Here is a 22,411-nt window from a genome sequence, read left to right on the forward strand (position 1 = left end):
TTGTTCAAACGCTTAGGCCTGAAGCCCTACTTGGGAACACTTTCGTGTTCAAATGCCGTCGTCGACAGGGATGTAAACAGATTGGATACAGACAAGTAACAAGTACCTTTACCAAGAATCGTTTCCATAATTTCATTCAAGCACGGAATACCATAGGTAACAAATATAGAACGTGCATAAGCTGAATGCCAACTGTTAATCTATAGCCCCCTTTCTCGAACAAACAGTCACCAGTCACCGCCACGGTGGCGGCAGGTTGTTGTGGTGGTAGTAGTAACCGGGGTACCAGTACGGCAGCTGGTGCTCAACCTTGGGCTCTTCCGGCTTCTTCTTCTCCTCTGGCTTCTTCTCCTTCACTTCCTCCACCTGCAGGATCTCGGCGTGGCCGATCTTCTTGCGCAGGCACTGGACCAGGCAGACCGTGTCGACGCCGTCGCCGACCACCTCCAGCCGGTCCTTGCCGTCGCCGGTGACACCCATGGAGCTCACCCCTGCGCATACGCAGCCGTACTGGCACAATTAGCGCTGGCCATGGCCAATCCACAGGCGGAGAAGAAGAAGGTAGTAGAACGCGTGCATACCGTCTGCTCTGGCGACCAGCGCCATGGCCTTGGACCTGCTCTTCTCGCTCGACATGCTCACCTGGATCACGATCTTTTGCTGCAGCACGACGAGCAAAGCGATCAACCGCATGATTCTTCAGAGCGGCCAATTCGAGCCAATATCGCGGAACAGAGGGACACATGAAGTAAACCAGAGAGCAGAAATTAACGCGGTTAATTGCGCAGTTACCTTCGGCATGGCTGCTGATTTCCTACTAGTCACCGAGGAGAAACTGGAGACAGAACTACGATCAGTAGAGGCTAACTGGATGGCTACACTGGTTACTGGATGATGTTCTTGGCGTGCAACCGATGAGAGCTGCCTTGTGAGGAGCTGAGCACGGTCGCGGCTCCTATATATACACGGCTGGAGCAGAGCACTGCCAGAGAGAGGATCAGACGACCCTTCGTGAGAACGTTCGAAGCAGCAAGTTCCCACGTAAACAAGTACGACAAAGACACTAACCTAACTAACGCGTGCTACTCCAATCGATGCGACGATGTCTAAACCACGACTTGACTTGACGCGAGCCGAGCAGAGCCAGTTGCTCAATTCTATTGCCCACTGGCCGGAAAAAGTTGTGCGCTTCCTTCTCCGAAGCCGGCGAGCGGTCTCACCTCACCGGAGAAGATTCAAAAGCCGCACTCTGTACCTACCAAATACGCTACGTACGTCACTGCGTTCTACTACTGCCTTTTGTGACTACGTACCTGGCGTCCTGTCCCTTTCAGTGATACGAGCGATTGCCATTCGCCGGACGTCAGCAGCACCATCGGAGAAATAGACAGGCTTGGACCTTCTTGGACTCGCGGTTTAGTCACCGGACGGAACGAGGTCGCGGCCCGATTGCGCTGCTGCGTGTGGAGCTGACTGTTGTGTTGCACCCGCCGATGCAGCCGTACTTCCACCGAACCTGTTCGTGTGGGCACCTGGGTACGACAAAAAGCCAGGTCAGGCCTGCTAGTTGGGCTAGTTGGGCTAAGCTCCGGCCTCGAACTGCAGCTTGATACAGTTCTCAACTTCGGCTCACGAACCGAGTTGCACGGCCTGAGAATCCCAGCTCAGCCCGGCCTAGCCGACTTACCTCCATCCTGAGTTCCTGACTTCCAGATGTCCAGTCGCCCTTAGGTCGCTAATATCTTCATCAAATTTTTAGATGCTACTAAATTTATCTATTTAAAAGAAAAGCTTAGTATGTGACATCTTTATAGTATTATGTGAGGGGGTCTTTTATTTACATATTCTATCTTATTTTTATTGTACTTGTATTACTTAGTATTTTATAGATAAACATACTAGATGAGCTTTATTTATATATTCATTGCACTTTATTGTATTAGGTGTGAATTTGTGCTAAGTATAATAGATATATAACAATTTATATAAGCTTATATTTTTATTAAGATATGTCATAAAATCTGTTGAGCAAACTTGTATTTTTTTAGGATGAACTTGAAATGTAATGATAAATCTAATCACTTGTCACCCTTGAGTGTTTGTTTTAGCTTGATCAGTGCTTAAATTAATACTAGTTCTGTGAAAAGCTTGTATTAGGTTACTTTGTTCAGTTCAACGGATTGGAGGGTTTTGATCTTTATCTATATAGATGTTTAGCCCATGATTAACTCTTAGGAGAGCATGTGCTCTTTTATGTCGTAAAGACACAACTTATCTTAGCTTTATGAAAAATTACATCTCTTGAATCCTATGTTAAATTATAATGCTTCATGTGGTTTGCCAAAGAAGTGAACCTGTGGTTACTAAAATTTACGCGAGGATAAGAAAATGATCAAATGATAAATTTAACTTGTACTTTTGTAATGTGCTAAGAATGTTCTTTTTCATCTTGTCAAACTAAGATTTGGATTGATATGTGGGTGTCTGCATAGCCCGTCAGGTTGAACTTGGTTGACTAGTTTGAACTTAACATAGCACTAGTTTTCCTATTCTTTGCACTTATCATGAAACCGTAGATAATTTTGTGATGACATCTTTTTGATAATTGAACAACATGAGCAAAACTTGCTATACTCTCGGTGCTTGTGACATGAAATCACTTTGAGACTTTGACTTTGTGCATCTTTGAGTTATATTGTTTATTTCTTATAGTATTTTGACATCTCTAGTTCTTGCAAATGCTTTATGATCTATATGTGAAGCTTTATAGGTTTGCATCTCATTTGCACATCTTTTGCATTGCCGAAGGGGGAGAAATTGTCTCAAAGGGGGAGTAAAAAGGGAAATTGCATAAGAAGGGGGAGCTTTTGCATTCATATGTATCCTTTTTACATTCATGATGAATATATTGTCAACAAGAGGGAGAAATTAGTGCTTAAAGAAGAATTTTGAAAATTTATTTTTTTGGTTTTCGTTTTTTTAATTCCTTCTTATGCTAAGTGATTTTATTCTTATTTTTCTTCGCTTTTTGGATCACTTAGATATGTTCATTTGTTTTATGTTTCAACTCTTTCTTTGATCTTCATGTGTGTTGTCAATAGACTCATCAAGGGAGAGATTGAGAAACCAAGTGGATATATATCTTGGTTTGCTTGTGATGAGTCGTTGACAACATTTGATTTGAGTTTATATTGGTTGGCATGAGTGTATTTATGCATGATTTTGCATATGGCTAACTATTGTTGGAGAGTACAATGGAGTTGGTGTGAGTACAGGAAAAGAGTGATCGCCGGATAATCCGGTGTGAGGAAATTTGACTTCACTGGGTAGTATGGTGTTCTGAAGGAGTAGACGCAAGAGAATTTTTGTAAAGTAGCCAAAGTGTGGTCCGGTGTTGTGTTGAAGCTGACGTCGGAGCATTTTTATCTCTGAGGAGAAATCTGATCAATACACCAGATAGTTCGGTGTAAGGGCACTGTGCTCACCGAAGCATTTCCTGCAGAGAATAAATTTTGACGCCAAATTTGAAGAGATCACTGGATGATCCAGCGATGGGTTTAGAAGAGCGCCAGACTATTTCATGCATAAGGTTTGAAAATGGAGGCCTGGTGCAGATGCGCTCGCCAGAAGATCCGGTGTTAGACAATGTTAACACCGGAGGATTGCACCGGAGCATTTCTTGCAGAGAGCAAATTTTCAGTGCGTAGGGGGACTTGAACACGCTGGATGATCTGGTGTTCAGTGGGTGAACACATCGGATCATCATCCAGTGTTCACATTTTCAGTGCAAAGTGCTATGAACTAAGGATTTGTGATTCTGGTTTTGGGACTAACTGGAAATGATTTAGAGATGGTTTGGGGAAACATGTTTGCTTGTCTCATGGTGTGTAGGTGATGGATGTAACTTGGTGGTCGACGGCGGGATGATTGGGGCTAAGCGGGGAGCTTGGTGCAAGATGATCCAAGAGGTCGGGCGGAGTCCAGAATGATCCTAGCGGTACACGTGAAGGTCAAATAAGGCATGAGACAGAGGTTGATGAAGACGACATGATGACCAAGTGACAAGGCGGTCCGAGGGGTCTGGAACGGGAGAGACTTACCGATGGTCAAGATCACAAGACGGATGACACGTGTCGACATCGGAGCACTTACTTGAAGTGAAGCAAGTGACGACTAGTCATGCTTTGAGAAGCGTGCTAGGGTTTCACGGTTTAGCCTCAAAACCGTGGGAGGATTGGAGGTCCACGTGGTATCATCATGAAGCTTGCGTCAAGGTGAAGCTAAGTCATTGAGAAGTCATGACCGTTCAATGGATAGAGCGAAATCTAGACCAAAATACCCCAGTAGTAGCTAGGAGTGCATTACTGGTGAGGGCTATTTTGGTAACAAGAAAATTTAAGGATCAAGGCATCTCCCTAGGCCTATAAACTTAAGGATCTAACAGCCGTCTCCCTTGGCAAATTTGGGCCTTGCGATGGAAGGCAGTAAAATGGCCAGGGTGGCATAGCATTTTGCACTGAGATTGTTGTCAGAGAAGGGGCAGGGGGAGAATCATACTAATTTGAAGCTCACTTCTGCGTTCAGGAGAGTCATTGATCACAATCAATTCTTTCATCATGAAGGCTGGATGATGCATGACTGGCACAAGGTTTCTATAGGACTTCTGCTGGGAATGAAGGTCGGACTGCATCATGGAACCACTGTGCAATGGTGGCACAACAAAGTTGCCACCTGGAACACTTGGTACAGGAATTTGGTGATTGCCTGTGGCTGGAGCCGTGTTGATAAATGTAGAATCACTAAGATGCTAGCAGTTTGGAGGCACAAAACCAACAGGTGCCACATAATTCCCTCTCAGGATATAGTCTAAATTTGCTGCTTAAGGATGCATGCTCTCTTCATATTTTTTATGAAATAGTAGGATCGTCCTCTACTGGTTATATTAAAAGAAAAGAACAGACATAACAGAGTCAAATTACAAACCAAAGATAAAAAATAGAAAAAGACCTAAACAGTTTATTCTAAAGAAACAAGCCATTGATACATAATATCCACTCTAGATGGTTTTGCTCTGTGAATGGCACGAGCAAATTCCTTCTTGAATAAGGCCCAAACGGCTTGAATAGTGGGAGCAGTTACATTGAAAAATCAATCATTTCGGATGACTCAAATGCTCCACCACATAAGAGTGATGACTTACATTGCAAAAGGGATTGCAAGCTTCTTTTTGAACTCCTAAAATTCTGCACTAGAGTAAAGCTAGAAATGAAGCGAAGATGAAGCAAAGTCCAGCAGTTTTTTTGCAAAACTGCAAGAGAGGAAGAGGTGGTACCTTGTTTCTTCCATCTGCAAAATACAAACATCACATGTATACGAAGGAAGATACATATTTTTACATCGGAGGAGTTCTCTTGTGTTAAGCCTGTCCTTTAGAAGCAACCAATATAAAACTTTATGCTTCATCTGACAACAAGATTTCCAATTCCATTTGAAGATTGGATGAATGGGTCTATGTTCCATTAGAATTTTATAGGCTTTGCTAGCAGAATAAGAACTATTTCCCCAAATAGAACTCCAAGTGTCATTGTGACTATTGAGATTTAAGAGTGTCAAATGGCCCTGGAGCTCTTGGAATTATTGATAAACCTGAACTAAAAAGGGGCAGATTAAAACCTTCCGCAAGAGTATTCAGATGGTAGGCCACATGAAGCGTGATTCTTCTATCTTTGGCAAAAGAGTATAGCTCCATAAAAGAATACTGGGATACTAGTCCACACCATATGTCTTCCCAAAGAAGAACAGAAGTACCATTTTCGACCAGGGAGTGGCAATTCCTTTATAAACATCAAGCAATTTAATAATATCTCTCCACCAGAAAGATCTTTTTCTAGGAGAAGAATGCAAAGTACCATTCTTATAATAATTGTGCCAAACAAGATCTGCTCAAGGCAAATCCTTCTTGTTGTAGAATTTGTGAAGATTTTAAGAAGAAGAGCCTCATTTTGAGTTCTTAATTTTATGATCCCAAGACCACCTTCTTGTCTCGGTCTAGAAACCATTTTTCATGAAGCTAAAGCCATTTTTTTACCATTAACATCAGAGCCTCGCCATAGGCAATGTCTTCTATAACTGTCAATTGTTTTATAACAGCTGATGTAATCTTAAGGGTACACATGTAATAGGTTGGTAAAGAAGATAGAATAGTATTCACCATCTCAAGCTGACCAGCTCTTGTTAGAAAGGTTGAAGTACAAATCAATCTCCTCTCAGCCCTTTTAATGAGAGGTGTGAAATGTTTCAATCTAGGCTTAGTAGTGCTCAAAGGGAGTCCAAGATAAGTTAAAGGTAAAGCCTCTTTCTGACAATTAAAAGTCTTTGATAGAATTTCTATTTTCTCATCTGTGATATTAATGGAAACCATGACAGATTTACTGTAATTTACCTTTAACCCTGTGGAAGCAGCAAATGCATTGAGCAGGGCTTTGAGAACAAATAATTGCTTTTGACAAGCTTGGATCACAAGAAGCATGTCATCAGCATATTGAACCACTGGAAAGTCATAAACAACCCCAATTTGAATTGGCAAACAAAGCAAACCAAGGTCCTTAGCATTATTTAAAATACTCTACAACAAATTAGCAGCTAAGACAAAGAGCAAAGAAGAAAGGGGATCTCCTTGTCGTACTCCTCGTTTGCAATGAAAAACCTTTTCTAGCACTCTATTTAAAAGCACTGAAGAGGTTCCAGATTTCATAATATCTAATATCCAAGAAATCCAGCGCTAACTGAAACCCATATGGAGGAGAATATCCAAAATAACTTGATGCTCAACCTTATCGAAGGCCTTCTCAAAATCTAGCTTTAGTAAAACAATTTCCTTCTTGGAAGAGTGGCAAATGTGCAAGTACTCAAAAGACCAAGCCAAACAGTCTTTAATGGATCTTTTCTTAATGAAACCATACTAATTTCTATGTATTAATTTAATGATTACCTTCTGAAGTTTGTCAGCCAAAATTTTTGTAGTCAGCTTGATGGAAGAATTAAGTAAAGAAATGGGCCTATAGTCCCCAACAAGAATTGGATTATCCTTTTTTGGAACCAGGGTTATGTAAGACCCATTATTGCTTTGAACATTTATACATCTATCCCAAAAACCATGACATAAGTCGTAGAAATCCTGAGCAATAATGGGCTAGTATTTTTTCAAAAAATCCCCATTGAAGCCATCTCGACCAGGAGACTTATTGGAAGGGAGAGCAAAAATAATATTGTCAATTTTCTCCTTCAAGAAAGGAAGCTCAAGCCACTCAAGTTCATTCCTGGGAGTAATGAGACTCGGCAAATCAAAGTACATTTGAGTAAATTCTGAAGTGCCAAGCTGGTCCTTATAGGCTTCCTATAACAGATTAGTTTTTCCTTCATGAGAGGTATGAGTATTTCCCATATGATCCGTCAAGGACATATTAGAGTTCCTCCTATGATTAATAGTGGCATTAGCATGAAAAAATTTGGTGCATTCATCACCAAACTTAACCCAGTTTAAGCTTCATCTTTGCTTCCAATAAATTTTCTGCTGAACTAACAAATAAGCCAAATGTTGTTGAAGAAATACTCTAAAGTTTCATTCCTACAAAGAGAGATCTCTGAAATTCTCCAAAGTGTACAGGAAAAGGAGAATTAATTTTGTGTTAGCAATTGTAGCAGCCAGATTGGAAAGATGCCTCTGCCAATGCCTGAGAACCCTTCTTAGATTTTTGAATTTTGCCACTATTCTTTTAGCTTTGTCTGTATAATTAATAGGGACTGTCCAACCATGTTGAATGATTTGCAAAAATTGATCATGTTCCATCCAGTAGTTTTCAAAGCGAAAGATTTTTTAGGAGGGAATGTCGGTGTTATTGCACACAAGACAAGGAACATGGTCAGAGGTTTATTTAGAGAGAGTGGTAATAGAAGTACCTGGATAAGAAGATGTCCAAGAGCAAGAGGTAAAAAATCAGTTTAATCTAACAAGTAAAGGGGATGCCTGATTATTAGACAAAGTGTAAGATCTTCCTTTGAGAGGTAGCTCAACAAGTCTGAGATGGTTGATGGCTTCATTAAATTTCAGCATGTCTCTGACATTTCCTCCAGGTTTGTTTCTACTAGAAGGAGACCTTATAAGAGTAAAATCACCCACCACTAGTCAATCATCCTTATCATCGATATCAAAAATTTTGAACCAGTCAAGAAACTGAGTTTTGCCTTCAGGAGTGCAAGGGGTGTAAACATTTGTGAGAGTCCAACGAGCCCCCGAATGAACAGATATAAACTCAATAAAAAGAGCAAACTCATTACCAAAGACGTTGTTACCACAAAGCAAGAACATTTCCAGATTGTAAGAATTCCTCTAGAAGCTCCATTGGAAGGCTGATAATCAAAACAATCTAAGTCTCTAGTGCAGATGTTTTTAATATAAGCTAGATCAAAATAATGCCATTTAGTTTCTTGAATACAAATGACATCACATTTAGATTCATAGATCTAGCTTCTAATTGCATTCCATTTGCCTTTGTCATTGATTCCCCTGATTTTCCAACATAAAATATTCAATTTTCTACTAGAATTCATAGATGTTCTTTACATAGTAACAAAAGTTGTTGGACTTGACACTTACATGGCCAACATGCAAGCAGGAGATTTTAATACATATTCTTATAACCAAACCTTCCAAAAACATAAAATTGCTATAAAGAAGCAAAAGATGCACATCTCCAGGATGGCCAATGGCTAAAAGTGCTGAGTGACAAGCTTCAGTGTGCTGATTCTCCACTTTCATCTCATCACCACACTCTTTGCTTCTATTACTTCCATCAGTAGAAGAACCTTCTTTGGAGGAAGAAGCATGGGAGGACCGGAATGGGTGACTAGACCCTTTCTTCCTATTTAGGACTTCTTCAGTCAGCTTTGCTGGAGCAATCTTACAAAATGATTCACTTAAGCTTTGAATCACCTTGACTAAAACGGTTGGAGGATTAGTAGAGCATGCAAAGCAGTTTTTGTTAGCACAGGAATTTCTTTTGAACCCCTCATTCAAGAGTCTGATTATATTACTTCTTCTTACCTCTGTTTCCACTCTAGGTTGGCAGGAACTTCCATTACCCCTCTTTCGATTAGGAGTGGAGTGCTTGTGGAAATCCATATCTTGATGAGCCTGCTCATAATAAGTTAGCTCTTCTATCTGCACATAACTATTGGGAACCAAGATATCTATAGACTCATTGGGAGCTAAATTCTGCTAGAAAAGTTCCCAAGCTTTAGAAGCCAAAAATTCTTTAATCCAATCAAAATATAGTGGGGAGGACAGACAAACTATAAGAAAAGGCACACTTACAGAGGAGGAATTGGAGCCCATTGGTGCAAGAAGATGGGCCTAAGTCTTGCTTTCACCAGACTAGGAAAGAGAGTTTGAAAACATGTCCACATTATGGTGGAAAGTTTCAAAGACTGGATTAGCTGCTAGGCTGCTCGAGTGTAGCACTACATCCACTTGTAAGCCCTGATTCAAACCCTCACCTTCTAGATTAACAATGTGCTAAGCTTTTACAAAAGGGTCAGCCTCTATTAACTCATTTAGCTGGACATCCTCTGGTAAAAAAACTGGTAGTTCAGCTTCATTCTGATTATCTTGTTGATGGGCCTCCAAAGCTTCAACTATAGGAGCATTGAGATCACGAAGCACTTTAAAGTTTTGGAATGAATTAGCTTCAGACCCAGTTACTCCCGAGCCTAAATATAGGGAGAGACTGAGCCCTCTTTGAGCATTGTCACCCTCCCCATCAACTTGCGTTGCTTGAATCTCATTGTTTTGTTCCCTAGGCATAACAATTTGATCAATTAAAACTGTCATAGGACCAACACCCTCTGCGTTTGCTCATTTGGACCATTAAAACTAGGATTTAAGTTTAGATCCCACTATTGCACTAAGGGTTGGAGGGGAAGAAATTGTGCTGGCCCCTGCGCTATTGGATTGTGTTGAACATGAAAAGAAAGATTATGCCCATCATTGCCATCCAGAGGCAAGTCTTCATCTTGAGGTAATACACCAAGAAAATTTTGCTGCACAATTTTGCACTGAACTGTCCAAGAGGACCCTTGAAACCCATCCCCTTCCATGATCACGATAAAGCACAGAACTTCCTGAAGGGATGTGACTCTTGCTTTAATAAAAATATGTGCAAGACAGTCATCTTCTCTCTCCCAAACTAAAAGACGACCAAAGGACTTAATCGCTCCTGAAATACATTTTGTGGACCAATAATATAGAGGAAATCCTATCAACATCAACCAACATTCTCTATTGAAGTTGACTGCTCTGAGATTAGGGCCAACATTATGATTAATAAAGTTAAAAGTGAGTCCTACGACCACATGTGGGTTGTGATGAACTAGGGCATCCCTCTCGCTAACTCTGGATAGCCAAACATAGGTCGGGCCTCTCCCAAAGGGGGTCAATTGAATTTCCTTCACATTGACCTGGCGATGCTGAACTAGGTACTCTGATATGACATAATGAAGGTTCTCAAACTGAATCTCACCTTTAAGGAGCAGAGAAAGAGAGACGATAGCCACATCTTCATTGATGCATTCTGCCACAACATCAACCACCGCACGAGCGAAGAGTTGCCTATTCTAAACTTCTTGCCGCAAAAACCCCGGGAGCAAGAATGGCGTGGGATCAACTACATTAAACACCATTGGTGAATCAGGCACCTACATCACCAGATTGAGTCCCACGCCGCCACCTAGAACAATGAGAGAAGTTCTAGCAGAAGAATTGGGGGGTAGATTGCAGCACATGAGATGAAGCGCCAGGAGAGTTTCCTAGAACTGTCCGCCCAAACTCCAGGAAGGAGGAAAAGATTTTGGGCCCACTCGGGCCGGGCCTAGAAGATACGGAGATGGGCTGACATAACCACATCTTCATAGAACAAGATGGCCAGGCATCATCCTTCACCAGACCTGAGAAATTGCATGAAGGCAAAAAAGAGGGGCCCATTGGAATGCCAGATGAAGGAAATCCATGAAGGCAAAAGAAGCAATATGTCCCCATTTGAGGCAGTTATGGCATTTAATCCGATTAACACAGGAAGAATGATTATGATTAGGAGAGAGACACCTGACACAACACTGAACCGACGTTTGAAAATTGGGGCCCTGATGAAAGGAAACTGAAGCTGAGTTAGCGCCGGAACTGCCACCATTCAAAAATTGACACGAAGGACGTAGATCAAGCCTTTCCAATCTCATGAAAATAGATTTATGAGGAAATTGAATATGATTGAAGACTGAAATTCTTTGAGCAGAGCCTTTCGATCCCAGAGGAACTGAATGAACACCAGAAAGCACAGAAGAATTTAAGTTCGCTTTAAGCACATCAGCAAATGTTCTTGAACCAAACTTCTTGATCATAGGAATCCATGAATATGCTTCCTCTTGAAAGTAAACCTTAGATTCCGACTGCCAATGAGGTCCTCCATTACCCCAGAGGTGAAAGAACACCTTAAAATGATCACATTCATAAGAGACAGATTTGAAAAATGAAGAAACCAATTTCCTTTGAAGCAACAGAGAACCGAAAAGTTCTACCTCGCAAGTGGAGAACTTGGAAACCCGAAGCAAAACCACCAAGAATCGATTGAAGAATGATAGCGACTGAATCAGGGGAGAGCCTAAACTGAGAATGACCAAAGGAGGCCACCAGAAAGAAAGGCCGAAGAGTCTCACCAGGTGTAATGACCATTGGACGACCAAACTTACGTAAAACTTCACCATGAAATACGATCCCGGGCTGATGATCCAGAAGGGAGACAAAACCATAATTGCACCACCAAGGAGAAGGAAACATCGAAAGGGAGAATGCCAAGAGAAGGACACCAGAGAGAAGAAATCACCTCCTGAGGTTCCCCTAAGGGATCCCTCCGATGACTCCACCATGCCGGTCCATCTCTCTTACCCCCGCGTACTCAAGTTCTCAGTAGGATACTTCTTCCACCATGCATGTTATTGAGGAAGTTAGCGGGAGACAGTCATCTTCTTCTGCCATGCATGTCATCTTTACATATTCTGTTCCCTATTGTCCCCTGCCGATCGAGAAATGCCGGTGGTTCATTATCTCCTTGAATTCTCAAAGCCCCCCCCCCATTTTTCATCACTTTTGCGCTCCAGCTTTTAGCGTAAAGGTGAATAGGCTTTAGTTTTTTCGATAATGGAAGCTTTTATTGAACTCAGACAATTACATCAAGGTGATACAATCGAGTTGAGAACACTCTCGGCCTCTGCATAACTAAGATGCACACAACCATAAAAGACAACAAAAAACATCATGAAAGTTTATCATAAATGGAGACAGGAGTTGCTAAAATGCACTGATTCTCCGACTAGACTGCCACCCAAACTCCTGGGTAAAAAACTCCCTGACCACCTGCTCCAAATGTTGATACGCCTGTGCAACCATATCCCGAGAAGCTGGCCTCTGTAAGATGGCCCATGTACGGAGCCAATGAGTACATTTGAAGATAACCTGCAAAGGAGAAGAAATGTTTCTCTTATCAAACACCATATCATTCCTGCATAACCATAGCGACCAACAAGTAGCAGCCGCCCCCAGTAGGACTTGTGATTTCAATTCCTTCCTAATACCCCATAGCCAAGCACCGAACATATGAGATACACTACGTGGTTGGAAAGGACCTGAAGCCACTTGTATGATTGACCACACAACACGGGAAAGCCTGGATTCAAAAAATAGATGTTTGATTGTCTCCTCTTTATGACAGAAGCAACATTTCGTACTGCCTTGTCAATTGCGCTTAGCCAAATTATCCTTCGTTAGCACTACGCCTTGGCGTAAGTACCAAAGGAAGATCTTGATTTTAAGTGGCACCTTCAATTTCCAAAGGCATTTGTTAACGTTGGGAACGTCACAATGTACTAAGGCAAGATAGTGAGATTTCACCGAGAACTACCCATTCTGGGTTAAGTTCCATCGGAATTCATCTTGATCTAGCACAATATTAGCGATTCGAGGAAGTAACGCGTTCCACGCTACTAATTTTAGCCCTATAAGGTTCCTTCGAAAAGAAACATTCGGAGGGAAGGTTCGGAGGACTTCTGCTACAGTATCATATTTGTTCGTAACTATGTTGAAAAGGCATGGATATTGTTCTTGCAGAGTTGAATTTCCCAACCACTGGTCCTCCCAAAACTTGATCTGGGAGCCATCATTGATTGTGAAGGTTCCAAAGCGTAGAAAATCTCGCTTCACCTTCATAAGGCTGGCGTAAAAATGTGAGTTCTTAGTTGTTGCCACATTCCATCCAACGTGAGTAACTTATAAAGCCATTTACTGAGTAAGGCAATATTCTTTGTATTTAGATCATGGATCCCAAGACCCCCTTGGTCTCTTGGGGGGGGAGGGGCACAAAATGTTCCATTTAGCAAGGCGGTATTTTTTTCTTCTTCTTTTGATCATCACTTTGCTAGTAGAACCTTGAACTGAGATAATAAAGTTTTTTAAGTACCCCTCTTGGTATAGAAAAAAAAAGACATCATGTACATGGGCAGACTGCTAAGTACTGAATTTATCAGTGTGAATCGCCCACCGGTTGAAAGGTGTTTTCCTTTCCAACTACTGAGTCGCTTCTCGAACCGTTCCACAACCCCTTTCCAATCTGCATTCCTTAGTTTCCTATAATGAATAGGAACACCTAAATACCGCATGGGGAAGTTGCCAGTGCCGCATCCGAAAAGTTCAGTGTCCTGTTTGTTCATGGCTTGGGCATCACCAAAGCAAAATAATTCACTCTTTTGAAAATTTATCTTAAGTCCTGATAGTTGCTCAAATGCACAAACCAATAGCTTCATATTATGAGCTTTCTCCAGGTCATGATCCATAAATAGAATCGTGTCATCGACATATTGTAAAATAGAGAGACCGTCATCAATCAGATGAGGTACTACTCCACAAAATTGCCCATCTGCTTTGGCTCTTTTGATAAGAACGACAAGCATGTCAGCAAAAATATTGAACAACATTGGGAAAATGTTGGGAACCGTCCAAATAATATTCTAATTAATCACCAGGAGGATCATTATTCATAATCACAACCTCGATGATTAAACAGAATATCATCTCGGTAGTCCCAACACGTGTTTTGTGTCCAAGATCGGAATACATGCCTTCCAACATTTAGCATCACAACATAGCTTAAGAAAGAGCAGGTAATTAACATTTATATTACAAGTCTTTAACATGCAACCATTCGATAATTTACATCAAAAGATAACAACAACTACGCAGCGGAAACATAAACCTATACAACAAAAGAGAGTGGAGCCACATGCCCTTAGGCTCTACCCCAAAAGCATGACCTCCGAGAGTAGGATGCACTACTCTTGCCCACCACCCTGATCGGCAGACACGAAGTAGCCAAACACCGGCTCTTTCTCACCAGTAGCACCTGAAAATACGGGTATGAGTACGAAGGTACTCGCAAGACTTAAACCATATAGAGTACATATATATAGCTCGACTCCAAGGATTATGCATTGAGCCATTAGCAAGAAAAAGCAACATGATTAAGTTAAACATAAGCGGTAAGCAATCTAGACATATGTGTGAGCAACTAACTTAACCAACAAAACATAAATCTATCATGCCATAACCAACTGAACATAAATAACTGGAACAATTATGAACATACATGTAGAAAGACCAATTCAACCATCTCCCACATATCCAACCATTAACCACAAGCGAAAACTCTACAACCGATGCAGATGAACAGAAGCATGCTTATGACTGAGAGCGCGGCATTTCAAAATGTTTGTACACCTTGCAGGGGATACTCCTGGACCCACACGACTTGAGGATCATATGGCTTGTATGATCACACAGATCCATACAAGGGGTACACATGTCAACCTTTTCCAATAAGCCCCAACCATTTGGATCATGTATCGCTCGACGCAGAGGTACTAGAACTGCTCCCGGAGCAAACTAGCACCTCTTATAAGCCCGCCCGCTCACACCGTCGATGTTCATGCCCAAATGATCACAGCTACAGAGGTATTCAGCTCGCCTTACCATTAGATCGGCATGTAGTGAGTAAGGTAAGTGCTAAAGCCGACTACACCGACGATCGGTGCTTAAACAATGCAAGCGGTCTACGGTGTGTGGGATCCTCTCTTGGCTTGCCCCCAGGACTTTCCTTCGGAGCAGATAACACCCCTAACACCTCCCAAATCTCATCTCATACTCACCACTCATCCAACCATCAACCCATAACCAACATTGTGATCATTATGAAAGTAAATAAAGCCTAATCTCACGAACGATGAAACAATTCACCGCTCGAATTCTACCGAATGACCTATGCATTGCTAAGCATTTCGATTTAACTTTGAATCTAGACACTAACAACATACTCAAGGAGACAAGGCAAGGATGAACAACAATTCAAGGTAGAAGTAATGAAAATCAAAGAGGCAAACTGAATCCAGCAATACAGACCTATTTGTTTGCTGAATGTCAGTTTCAAGATTTTCACTAAGTCAGCCACCGTCATATCCATCACCGGAGCATCCAAATTACGGACAGCAACCCGTCTCATTGCCTTGTATCTTCATCCGCTGCTGCCATTCCGTTCGGAGAGGCATTGCAACGACTGCTGTGGTGAAGAGCATCCGACCACCTTTGAGGCCAACACGGTTACCACAAGAAGCAAAGATCGTTCAGAGCCAGCACCATCATCCTGGGCCTCGGGCGCCATTTGACCCGAGAGCACCAGAATCGGGTACTCCACCAAAGAAGGTGCAGGGAGAGACTGAGCATCAATAGCCACACCTGAGGCCCCATGCATCTGTGGAGATGGGTGTGCATCTTCTAAAGAAAATGCCTAGTCATCTGCACCAGCTAACTCACCTGAGGATCCAGTCTCCAGACCAGCCGAAAGGTCCTTAGCTGTGGAACGATCCCGGTCACCATACCCAGCGGCCTCACCAGAACCCCAAGGCACCAGCATGGATGAACGCTCAGCCAATAAAGGATCCCTCTCACCAGCACCAGCAGCCTCACCGATAGCCCTAGATGTCATCAGAGGTGCGTGCGCTGAGAAAGGAGTTGTTGCCAGAGTGCATTGAGGAAGAGCCAGGATGCCCGCACCGTCCATCTGCTTTCTCAGAGGTGGTTGTGCCTACAAAACTCCCCGTGGAGGTGTGACATGATAACTCGGTAGTGTCCCGATAGTGGCATTCAAAACTAAAGGTTTGGCGGCCGGTGCTGGGCGATGGGTGCCAAACGGAGTGACGGCGATTTGTAGCTGCATCGACGTAGGTCCAGTAGTCTGACTAGCATGTGAGCTATTCAACGACGTATCCTTCTATTGCTTCGCCACGTGGGCTTCAGTGTCGCGTCCACTCATAGAATCTTCAGCCACAACACCATTTTCATCGCGTTCCGTGGGGTCTACAACATCAAGCACGATCGGCTTAAAGTCGTCCGCCTCAACCTTGAAGGGGAGGTCATACTCCACTCCACCGAAGACAACATCAGTCTCAAGAGGGAGGAGATCCTGATCAAGCACCCCAACTTTGATACGAATGACACCTTTGCACCGAAAAGTTAACATATCCACCTCCTATGTGGCGCCAATGACAGTGCCAAGAGCCCAGAAACCCAGGTAATGGCGCTAAGCATGATGTACCCCAGAGACATGCACCCACACGTAATCAAGCTGATACGCTGGTGAGATATCCTTCGTCACCTTCCACTCAGCAATCGTAAGTGAGACGGCATGTGTCTTGAGCAGGAATTCAACATCATTCATCTTCCTCAGTTCCTCTTCCGACGGAAACGTGACAAGGAAGGAATTATCCCCATGAGGCAGTGCCTCCCAGTTCCAGCCATGCCGAATGCACCATGCAAGGTCTGTTTGCACAACATCCAGTGGCGAAGCCATAGTATGGGCCAGAGGGGGCCTGGCACCCCCCAATGACACTGTCATCTTGCTAATAAAATACTAATCAGCACGTGTTAACTGCAGTTCAGTCTAATTGGCCCCCTCCATGTCTTATTGGCCCCTCCCATGCCTAATTTCTGGCTTCGCCCCTGACAACATCCGCTGAGATATGGCCGCCTGAGATGGTGACCAAGGTGGTGGAAGCAGGGATAGGCGCCTCCAACTTGTAATCAAACTCAGGAACTTGAAGAAAGCCAAGTTAGTAGTTCCAAAGCCAAAAAGAGTGGCGTTTGGCTTCGGCATCTTAAGAATCAGACATTTTGCTTACAGATGAGCATCTTTCTTGTTTCAAACAATGCAATTCAGATCAGCCTTGCAAGAATCCGCCAAATGGCAGTTGCATTTACATCTGTAACAGTTTAGGGGGCGAGGCTTCTTCGCCTTAGGTGCCCCGGCATCCCCCTCGGGCGCCTGATATTGTTGATCAGCACCCGCTGGGACAGATGGAGTCGTGCGAGGCTGAGCAGGAGGGATCACGCAGGGCTGGGCAGGAGCGGCCCGTGACGGCGGCACGCGTCCTCGTCCACGAGCACCTGGAGGCGGCCTAGTGTATCCCTGGAAACCCCGCTGCCGATTCCCTCCGCCAGCGTAGCCGTGACCACCATTGCGAGCAGCATTTGAGTGTTGAGCGGCATGGCCATCCTGTCGATCCTGTCCATCAATGGCGCCCTGCGGCATGGCAGCATGCTGCTGGCCTCGCGGTGGAGGTTTCGCAGCCATGGCGGCGTAAGATGGGCGATCGAGAAAGGATGAGGTGAGGTGGTCAAGCAGCTGCGTGGGCTGGCATTGCACGCGATTGACGGGCCTTATTTGGCACCTGAGATCGTTGCGTGATTATCCAATCAGGCGGCCAGAACGTGATTGATGGATCGAACGGTAATCACTGCAGGCATTCGAAATTTGAAACGCCCTATGATTACGGTTTGGATCCGCACAGTTATGGTTCGGCGCCGGAGAGTCCAGCAAGCCTGCTATCACCGGCGACAAGAAATCCGCCAGCATGACCACAGGCAGCGGACAGGGGCGAGGTAATGGGCCCTTCCAGGTCCGGATGACCCAATCGCGCCCTGGTCGAACCTCACGATCGTCGCGTTTCTTCCTCCTTGGGAGCGAAACGGTTCTGCCATTACCAGTAGCTTGCTGGCCGGCTTCCCCACCGTAGCTCCGCAGAGGATTTTCGACCATCTTAACTGAACTACTTACCTTGATGGCCGGGGCCGGGACTGAATCCGAACATCCACCACTCCGTTCCCACCATCGAGATGCCGGAGTAGGGTAGCAAGAACCGTCCAGAACTCGTCAATGAGATCCTGGTCACGCCTTGGCTCCGGCTGTGTCTCTGAACGAAATGTAGCCGCCAACTTCTCTTCGGCGTAGGCCGTAGCCTTGTCGACGTCGAACCCGGCAAGCAGCGCCGAGCTAATGCAATCAACATGGGATTCATGTTCATGATGAGCAGAGAGAACAAGATAAGTATCACCGGCGACGTCCCCCTCAGTCGCAAAGGACGCGGAGAGTGGACCACACGACGTGGAAGGAGAGAGACGGTGCGGGCATACCCCAGCGCCGCGTTGCTCCTCTTGTTGTCCCGTTCCTCCTTGCAACCCACTCGGGTTATCCTCGCCGCCGGAAGATCCGACGAACTTGGTGTTGTCGCGGACGGACGGACCGGCGCACGTGATGTCGGCATCACCGGTCAAACCGGTGAACACGCCCTTGCACAAGCGGACCGGCGAGTCGACGAGCCGCGACGTCACGAGATCATGGCGAGGAGAGCGATCAGGTGGGGGAGGCTCGCCTTCAACGTCCCCCTCAGACGCAAGACTCGAGAGGGCAGAAAAGTGCGCCCCGCTCGACGGAGAAGACGGCCGTCGCGTCGGCCCTCGGTTCGCTCTTTCATCCGCCACTGATATCGGGGAACGCTGTTTAGTGTGACTTTCTTGCAGTTTACCTCACGGATCGAATAGGCTTTAGTGCCAATCTGCCAAACAACTCGCGCACGCTCTTCATTGTTCATCACCATCAAATTCTTACCCATCAGTCTCAAGGTAGGATTTGATGGTGAAGGAAGCTGAGTTTGTAATGAGGGACTCATACAGTCTGTTGTATAGGATGGGAGGTTCATAGCAGATTCAGCTGAAACCTTAGCCACTAATGGCTGATCATGTGAATCTAAGCAAGGGTTAGCCTTTGTGCTGGTTCTTTGGTATGTGCTGAAAGATGATGATGCCCTCAAACCGATGTGCAACTGTGGAACCTGCTTTCCAGTAAAATTCAGCATTGGTCTGTCTATTGCACTTTAATGGTGTAGCTGAGACTCTCTGGAAACGCTCTCCCGACAAGAACAACAAAAGGCTTCACATTAGGCAGTTCACCTTCTCTGGCCATAGGCATAGATTTGATTTCTTGGTTCAAGCCCCCATTTTCTTCAATGGTCTTAACAGTAGATGGACCTGGTTCTGCCTCTTTAATCCTAGAATCCTTCAGAGCAGTTGGAGACATAGTTGAGGCAGTTGATATAGGAGAATCCAGTGAGTCCTGTTCGAATGGCAAACCATGCTCTTGGTTAGATTCTTCTCTATTCGACGTTATTGATGAGTTATCCTGAGGAGCTTCAGGACCCATGTCTCTGTTATTAGTCAAGCAGGCACTAGATTCCTTTGTTGAAGCCGGATCTATCCGCCATTCCTCCTTCTCATTATTGACAGCACTGTTGGATTCATGAGCATGATGTGCTGATTGGTCACTAGAGCTTCGATCCTCCACTGCTACACCAATGCCTTCAATCAAAACATCATTGGCAGTTGTGTCATTTTCAGGACTTGGAGAACCATAGCTTATTTCATTGCAACAGTCAGCAGGATTACGCCAGGAAACTGAAGCCCATGGCGTATCAGTTTCAGGTTCTTCACATCCATAATCCATTTGTGTACAGTCTGTTTGTTGTGCCACATCATATTGATCATCCTGTTGTCCCGATACTTGCATGTCACTTCCAAAAGAGAAGTCATTATCTGCAGTATCCACTTTAGTATGCTTCACGAACTTCTTGGGGGCTCCGTTACTAGTAACCCTGAACTTCTTGTTTACATGTCTTGCATCAAGTTCATGGTCTTGGACAAAACCATGAGCTAGCCTTAGCCTATCACCAGAAAGTGAAAATGCACGCCTGGCAGTCCTCAACAGAGACCTGTGCTTCCGGAACTTCTTAGAGGAAGATGCTAACCTATTTGGTCCATCGCCCGGCCCTGCAATGGAGAACGGAAGACTCCTAACAATCGATCATCACCATCTAAAGGTGTTACATAAACTACTTATATATAGTGAAAAATTTACCCGTGGATGAGCCTGTAGATGAGTTGACCGTGACGGACTGGGACCCTACAAGAGTATCAGGTAGCGAAGGCTAAAGAGACAACCATACGGAGACGACCCTACGTTCGTGGAAGATGATTAAGCTCAACAACGAACCCCCAACTAATTGGACACAGAAAAGGACCTGAGAAGACGAGACAACGACAAAGTGACACAACGTGGTGTGCTTTTCGCTGGGCACAGCTGTGAGTTGCCGCTTCTCCGAAGGCACGGCCGCGGAGTAGTAGATTTTGTAAGTTGCACAAATTAATTAGCTCGTGGCGGTTGCTTAAAAAAGTATTTTATAAATAGCAAAAGTTGATCTTAACTACTTTTACATTTTTCGATAATGGAAGAAAAATCTGGCTTCAGCCTCAGAGGAGACATCGAACCATTCATTATTACAAAGATTGAACCATTAAGCTGAAATTATCACACAAGCATGATGAAAAAAAACGAATGTAAAATGCGCCCACAAAGTTTTTGATGAGAGACATTATTCGCAAATCCAATTATTAAATCTCAATCCATACGAGACAAAAAAAACTGTATAACCGTCATTTCTAACGTGCGGCATGCCAGCTTTATTATCTCCTTGTCATCTTCACTTTGTTCTATAGCGACTAATAGCGTAGCCAATATGTTCTCATATTACTAGCGTGTACTTTTACATGATCGAACAAAAGCTGGGCTCATCGTAGATGACCATAGGCGGCGGTGGGCACCGGCACGGCGGCGGGTGCAGGATCTTGGGCTCTTCCGCCTTCTTCTTCTCCTTCACTTCTGGCTCTTCCGCCTTCTTCTTCTCCTTGACTTCCTCCACCTGGAGGATGCCGGCGTGGCGGCAAAGCTTCTTGCGCAGGCGCTTGACCAGGCAGGCGGAGTCGACGTTCTCGCCGACCACCTCCAGCCTGTCCTTGTCGTCGCCGGTGATCCCCATTGAGATGACCCCTGCAATAGACGCATGCATGCAGCCATATATACACCAGAGCACATAGTATTACCGACGACATCCTAGAATTATTCATGCATAGATCGATCCACGTACGTGTGAGGCGCGTGACGAGTGCATACATACGTACCGTCTGCTTCGGCGGCCAGCACCATGGCCTTGGAGCGGCTCTTCTCGTCCGGCAAGCTCACCTTGATCATGATCTTTTGCTGCAACAGCAACACCAAAGAAACAAATTAAGTGACGCGAGAGATCAGAAACAAAAGGAGCAGAAACCAAAGCGATTCACTACCTTTGTCATCTGCAACCGATTTATGTAACTACGTGCCAATAATGAAGAAGAAACTGGGGAAAGAACTGCGATTGACAGAGCCTGTGTCTGTCTGGCTACACCGATGGTTGTTTTGTTGGTGCAACGACCAAAAGCTGACTTGTGAATCAGCTAGCTACGCACGCAGCTCATATATATACACATGAAGTAAACCAGAGGAGCAGAAATTAACGCGGTTAAGCGCAGTTACCTTCGGCATCGCTGGCTGCTGATTTACTACTAGTCACCGAGAAACTGGAGACAGATCTGTGATCAGTAGAGGCTAACTGGATGCCTACACTGGATACTGGATGATGTTCTTGCCGTGCAACCGATGAGAGCTGCCTTGTGAAGGAGCTGGGCACGGTCGCGGCGCCTATATATACACGACTGGAGCAGAGCACTGCCAGAGAGAGGATCAGACGACCCTTCGTGAGAGAGGACTTTTACAGTACACCTAAATAAATGCATACCGTCTATTTTCTTCATCCGGTGGCTTAGATTGCTCTAATGATACTCTATCGCCCATCAGTATCATGGGTATCATTAAAGAGTATCATGGGTATCATAAGGGTAGGATTGGAAAAAAAAACTATGATAAACTTGTAAATTATATGTTTAATTAGGGAAGATCAAAATGATAGTTTATTCTTCAGATAAGCTTTCACTTATTCTGTTCATTTCATTTATTAGGGTTTCCACCCTCCGTCGGTCGGTCGATGATGGGTGGCGAAA

At 44.3% G+C, this 22,411-nt stretch overlaps 2 protein-coding genes across 3 annotated transcripts; both read right to left on the reverse strand.

The window, feature by feature from the left end:
• Positions 1-107: 107 nt before the first annotated feature.
• On the reverse strand, positions 108-951 carry LOC133887732 (heavy metal-associated isoprenylated plant protein 16-like). The gene is made up of 3 exons (XM_062327698.1): positions 793-951; positions 582-660; positions 108-491 (listed from the first exon to the last, which is right to left on the reverse strand). Exons 1-3 carry the CDS (start codon positions 799-801, stop codon positions 235-237), a joined length of 345 nt encoding a protein of 114 aa, XP_062183682.1. The 5' UTR covers positions 802-951; the 3' UTR covers positions 108-234.
• A 20,014-nt stretch (positions 952-20,965) lies between these two features.
• Positions 20,966-22,037, reverse strand: LOC133889043 (heavy metal-associated isoprenylated plant protein 47-like). Of its 2 annotated transcripts, none has more exons than XM_062329481.1 (3): positions 21,659-21,871; positions 21,497-21,575; positions 20,966-21,365 (listed from the first exon to the last, which is right to left on the reverse strand). In XM_062329481.1, exons 1-3 carry the CDS (start codon positions 21,665-21,667, stop codon positions 21,082-21,084), a joined length of 372 nt encoding a protein of 123 aa, XP_062185465.1. In that variant the 5' UTR covers positions 21,668-21,871; the 3' UTR covers positions 20,966-21,081. The 2 variants fall into 2 exon arrangements, with proteins under 2 accessions (XP_062185465.1, XP_062185464.1); XM_062329480.1 differs by lacking the exon at positions 21,659-21,871 and adding an exon at positions 21,888-22,037 and having other exon boundaries at positions 20,968-21,365.
• Positions 22,038-22,411: the final 374 nt, after the last annotated feature.

This window comes from Phragmites australis, chromosome 13 (genome assembly GCF_958298935.1).
Source record: "Phragmites australis chromosome 13, lpPhrAust1.1, whole genome shotgun sequence".
Classification (NCBI taxonomy): Eukaryota; Viridiplantae; Streptophyta; class Magnoliopsida; order Poales; family Poaceae; genus Phragmites; species Phragmites australis.

What these genes read in the sequence shown, in the direction of transcription:
- LOC133889043 (XM_062329481.1), bottom strand. An exon ending in GCTGGCCGCCGAAGCAGACG is followed by an intron (nt 21,366 to 21,496) that starts GTACGTATGTAT and finishes CGTCTATTGCAG; the next exon opens with GGGTCATCTCAATGGGGATC.
- LOC133887732 (XM_062327698.1), bottom strand. An exon ending in GCTGGTCGCCAGAGCAGACG is followed by an intron (nt 492 to 581) that starts GTATGCACGCGT and finishes GCGTATGCGCAG; the next exon opens with GGGTGAGCTCCATGGGTGTC.